The sequence below is a fragment of the Mus pahari genome, chromosome 2 (genome assembly GCF_900095145.1).
Source record: "Mus pahari chromosome 2, PAHARI_EIJ_v1.1, whole genome shotgun sequence".
NCBI lineage: Eukaryota > Metazoa > Chordata > Mammalia > Rodentia > Muridae > Mus > Mus pahari.
The window spans coordinates 70,105,334-70,111,210 of NC_034591.1; the positions used below are offsets into that span (position 1 = coordinate 70,105,334).

Sequence of the window (5,877 nt, forward strand, 5' to 3'; positions counted from 1 at the left end):
CCTGCCTCTGCCTCCCAAGTGCTGGGATTAAAGGCGTGCACCACCATGCCCATGTGTTCTTTTTCTAAAACATTTTAATGTTGTGTTAAACATTGTACTAGTTTGAATATCTATGACCAAGAACCTAACATTTACAGTATATTTATAGTATAGAAGATAATACTGCAAATAGCACTAAATTTGAGACATCAGCCTTCCTCCCCAAATTAAGTTTTGCCAATGTCTGAAGATATCAGCAGAGCAAGTTCTTGAGCCCAAGATGTTAATGGCACCATTCCTAGAATCCCTGAAGTCGCTCGTTCATTCCATCTATCTCTAGAAATGTATTTATGACCAGAGCATAAGACATAGTGAGTCTGTCAATTGGTGCAAGGTGATCATACTTCCATATTTGTGAGGTACTAGTTTTCTTCATGGCTCTCTGGCTCTTGATGGGGATGGTTACTTCAGCTCTGTGTTGAGGCAGGGCAGGAGTGGCAGTCTCACCCCAAAGCTGGTTTAGGCTTTGTGTGCCATTGACTTGTTCGTACGTACTACCTCTGCATGAGAAACACAAAGGCAGCAATAGATGATACATTAAATGAGTATGGCTGTTACGTCTAGTAACAACTACAGGTGATTTTGAGTCACCATATAGGTGCTGGGAATCCATACCATGAGCCCTGGATTTTTTTTTTTTCCCAAGGGAAAAAAAAAATTGAGGGGCTGGGGAGATGACTCAGAGGTTAAGAGCACTGACTCCTTCCTCTTTCAGAGGTCCTGAGTTCAATTCCCAGCAACTACATGGTGGCTCATGACCATCTGTAATGAGATCTGGTGTGCTCTTCTGACAGGCAGATAAAATGTTGTATACTTAATTAATTAACTAGAAAAAGAAAAAAAAAATGGCCTGGGCATGGTAATACAACACAGGCCACTGTGGAAGATGAGGCAAGATTAGGAGTTAGAGGGCAACTTAGGCTGCATAGTGAGACATTATCTTTTTTTTTTTTTTTTTTTAATGTATGTGAGTACACTGTGGCTTTTTTCAAACACAGCAGAAGAGGGCATCAGATCCTATTACAGATTGTTGTGAGTCACCATGCCATTGCTGAGAATTGAACTCTGGACCTCTGGAAGAAGTCAGTGCTCTAAATGACTGAGCCAATCTGTCTCTCCAGCCTATAGAGTCTGTATTGTTAAAAAAGAGAGAGAGCCGGTTGGTGCTGGCATGCGCCTTTAATCCCAGCACTTTGGAGGCAGAGACAGGCGGATTTCTGAGTTCGAAATAGTTCTGATGCTTTACAAACCATGCAATAGGCTAGATTTGGCTTTGTTTTTGTCAGTCTTTGCTTTATATCATTTCCCAAATTGAGAACCAACCAAAAATTGAAAGCATTTCACATTTAAGAATGTCTTGGAATCTTCATTTTCAAAACATCATTGGAGGTCCCAAACGTATTTACATAATATCTAAGAAATTAGGAATCACTATTCTTAAAAATCTCAAAATCCCAGGACTGTGAGGTCATAGCTAGCCTGTATAGTACCTATGAACCTGTCCCTTTAAGGAAGGAAGGAAAGAAAGAAAGTTAAAACTCATGGGATTGGGATGTAGCTCAGTTGGGAGGGTGCTTGCCTGGTATGCACAAGGTCTTGGAATAAAGTGTGACAGAGAGTGCTTTTTATCCTAGTACCCTGGAGGTAGAGACAGGAGGATTAGAACTGGATTACATACAGTTTGAGGCCAACTAGGGTTACATAAAGTGAGTTGCTTATGGAGCAGAAAAAATATTAGTATTCAACTGCTTTTGAAGTAAAATGGATTGCTCACATAGGGATGTGAAAGTGGTTGTGAAGAGAAATGTAGACATTTTAAAGTAATATAGGAAATGGGAGAGCATTCCTTTCTATTACTATTATTTTATTAGTATTAGCCTTTGTCATATGGAATTTTTTCCCCCTAGATAGTTATAAACAGGTCCAGGTAATGGCAATGTTTTAATTGAATCAACTTTTTGTTTTCTTTAACTGAACACAGTGCTGATAATACTTGGGAACCAGAAGAAAATTTAGATTGTCCAGAATTAATTGAAGCATTTCTTAATTCTCAAAAAGCTGGTAAAGAAAAAGATGGTACAAAAAGGAAATCTTTATCTGACAGTGAATCTGATGATAGCAAATCGAAGAAGAAGAGAGATGCTGTAAGTACTGCCCATTAGAGTGGATCTTATCAATAGTCACTGACTTCAATTTTAATTGAACTTTTTTCCAGCTAGAATACTTTTTACTTCATATTTTGTTCTTTAAGTTAGCATCCCAAGTAATGGGTTTCATTATGGTATTTTCATACATATTTACCATTATACTTTGTTGTAATTCACCTCCCTATCCCTTCCCCTTTGTTAGTGTCTTTTGAGGGGTGGGTCTCATGTAGCAGAAAGTGGCCTTGCACCACTCATCCTATTACCTCTGACTTTTGCTTAAAACTAAGTGAGGTGTCTTAAAGACAGGGTTTCTCATTGTAGCTCTGCCTAGCTTCAAAGTCAGAAACCTGCCTGCCTTTCCCTCCTGTGTGCTGGAATTAAAGGCATTCACTGTTATACCCAGCTCAGATGAGAAAAATTTATTTCCCATGTGTCTGGCTCTTGGCCTGTACATCTGTGTAGCTCATGCATGCTCAGTGTTGCCAGAAGCTAGATCATGCTATCAGATGCCTTGGGACTGAAATTATCGGTGGTGTGGGCTACCATTGTAGGTGCTGGCAACTGAACTTAGATTCTTTGGTAAATGCTTCTAGCTGTTCCAACCCAAGAATACTTTTAAACTCTAATGGGGGGGGGGGGAACCTTGTATAGAGCTAGGCAGATAGGGTAGTCTCTACCCTTAGCTTTAAACAGATTGTACTTACCTTTCTATTGGCCTAGTGTGATAATTGGAGGAATAGTCTTGGTGCTGAATTGGGCTTGTATTCCAAGCACTCAGCACCCATTAAATTGGTAAAAGATGAGTTTCAAGTGTGGTCATACCAGCTAGGTAACAAGAACTTTGTGTATATGGCATTAAATCTTAATGTCAACCCTGTTGAGTCTAGATAATGATTCAGTTGTATAGATGAGAAACAAGATTAATTACAGTGGAGATCTGAAAGTAAAGTATATGCATAAGGGAAATATCTTTAGTAGTAGAGCCTAAGCTAGGTTGAGCCAGCAGGATTCTAAATAGCCTAATTCATATTGATATACTACCAGAAACCTATGACATAGGGACTAATTGTTTCTGATAGATAATAAACCTGAACCACAGAGCTTAATTAATTTTCCTAGAACTAAAGGGCTAGAGTTGTTAATCTAACCCAGTCTGACTTTAGAGTCTCGTAATACTGATGTGAAACTTCAGTAGTTTTAGTTTGCTGATATCATCACTTCTCAAATATTTACACTCAAAATTTACATAGGCTGTAATTATCAATATTCATTGTTTTAGTCAGGTATGGGGCATGGCTTTAGCTCCAGTACTGGGGCGACAAGGCAGGCAGGTTTCACTGAGATCCAGACCAGCCTGGTCTATAAGGAAGACCCCTAAGGGAGTTGGGGGCAAACCTTTTAGGGCCAGAGAACTGGTTAAGAGCATGTACTGCTCTTCCAGAGGATCCATTTGGTTCCCAACATCCACTGATAGCGCACAACAGTCTGTAACTCCAGTTCCAAAGAATCCAACACATTCATTCTTCTGACTTCCATTGGCACCAGGGACACACAAGGTACACAGACAACGTATAGGTGAAATCATTAAATACATAAATAATTTTAAGATAACAGTTTCCAAGTACTAGTAATTAAAGAACATGAACTACTAGCACTTATGTGAGTACTCAGAATTGTCTGTAACTCAGGGGGTTAAGTGCCCTTACTGGCCTCCAAAAGCACCGGTACTTACAGGTGCTCGGAAAAGCATGATTTAAAAAAAAAAAAAGCAATACCAAAAGAAACCTAAACAAGAATAATAGTTTAGGGCTGGTGAGATGGCTCAGCGGGTAAGAGCACACAACTGCTCTTCCAAAGGTGCAGAGTTCAAATCCCAGCAACCACATGGTGGCTTACAACCATCCAACAAGATCTGACTCCCTCTTCTGGAGTGTCTGAAGATAGCTACAGTGTACTTACATATAATTAATAAATAAATCTAAAAAAAAAAGAATAATAGTTCATGTGTACAACTGACTGGAAAATGGGCAAGCTGGCATCCACCTGTCATCCCAACTTGAATTTAAGGTCATTAGCTACATAGCAAGCCTTCCCTACATTAAGAATGTATTTATAGGAATACATACAAGCCTGCATATAAAAACCTATTGGGTATAGACTCTGTAATGAAAAAGAGGAGTCTCTTCGGTGTCTAGTTTAAGGTAGACAGGGTAGGCATGATGGTTCATACCTATAGTCCTAGCACTTGAGGGACTGAGGTAAGAGAAATGTGTTGAGCTTTGAGGCTAGCTCAGGTTTCAGAGAACTCTCCAAAATAAAGCAATTATGGTTTTGAGACAGTCTCATATAGCCCAAGCTAGCCTTTAACCCCTGATGTTCCAACCTCCATCTACCAAGTACTGGATCAATAATAATTTGTTTTGTTTTTGAGGCAGGGTCTCTACATAACCCTGGCTGTCCTAGAACTCAAACTCAGAGATCCTTCTGTCTCTGCCTCCAGAGTGTTGGGATTAAAAGCTTATATCACCATGCCCAGCAATAATTAGTATTACATTAAAAAATGTTAATGGGACAGGGTCTGAGTGTGTGTATACACACACACACACACACACGCACACTCAGCTGCCACAGATGTCAGAAGAGGGAGTTATCCCCTGGCACTGGTGTTAGAGGTGGTGTAAGCCATCATGTGGATGCTGAGAACATGTTCTCTACAAGGCAAGTGATCTAACCACGGCCATCTCTAGCCCCTGTGGCTTTTATATGTATATTTCTAGGGCACGGTCTTGCTGTGTAGCCCAAGGTGCACTTAAACTTACACTATTCCTGCAACTGAAATTATAGGCTTGTGCTGCTATAAGTAGCTGCATATTTGTTTACTTGCTTTTTTTTTTTATTTAATTTTTTTAAATTGGTGGGTGGTTCTTGGTCAGATTTTACTAAATGGTCTAGGGTAGCCTTGAACCTCTAAAGGTTCTACCTCTAAAGTTCTAGGTTTATGGGCATTTAAAGTTTAATTTTCAAGAGTGCATAATTGCTCAGTGTGTTGTCTGTCTCATACTGTAGTTCTAATGGTCAATAAATTGAAGCAGGAGGGTTGAAATTTGGAGCTAATCTAGGCTACATAGTAAGACTTCTATATTTTAAGAAAGGGTCTTGTCTAGCCCAGGCTTAATATTCCTGAATATTCCTGCTGCTTCTGCCTCCAGCTACCAAGTGTTGGACCAAGCCCAGGATTTCTTGTATTCTAGACAAATACTCTACCAATAAAACTTATGTCCCTGGTCCTAAGCATGTTTTTTTTGTTTTTTTTTTTAAGATTTATTTATTATTATATGTAAGTACACACTGTAGCTGTCTTCAGACACTCCAGAAGAGGGAGTCAGATCTCATTGCAGATGGTTGTGAGCCACCATGTGGTTGCTGGGATTTGAACTCAGGACCTTCGGAAGAACAGTCAGTGCCCTTAACCGCTGAGCCATCTCACCAGCCCCTAAGCATGTTTTCATATCAAACTTTGGTTCTTGTCCAAGTTGTTCCTGGCTTACTGTTGGGAGTTCTGATGAAAATTGTATTTCATAAAGAATTTTTAATGTTATTTGTTGTGTAGAAATATTTAGTTAAGCTATTACCTAACCCTTATATACAGGCTGACAAACCAAGGGGCTTTGCCAGAGGTCTTGATCCTGAA

At 39.6% G+C, this 5,877-nt stretch overlaps 1 protein-coding gene across 1 annotated transcript in view; it reads left to right on the forward strand.

Annotated features, from left to right (window-relative positions):
* Cbx3 (chromobox 3) overlaps positions 1 to 5,877 on the forward strand; it is a gene marked incomplete at its 3' end in the record, with an annotated part of 11,034 nt that extends 5,157 nt beyond the window's left edge. Inside the window, exons 4-5 of the mRNA XM_029535273.1 lie at positions 2,021 to 2,183; positions 5,836 to 5,877. Coding sequence (XP_029391133.1) covers positions 2,021 to 2,183; positions 5,836 to 5,877 — 205 coding nt within the window. The remainder of the gene's footprint in view (positions 1 to 2,020; positions 2,184 to 5,835) is intronic.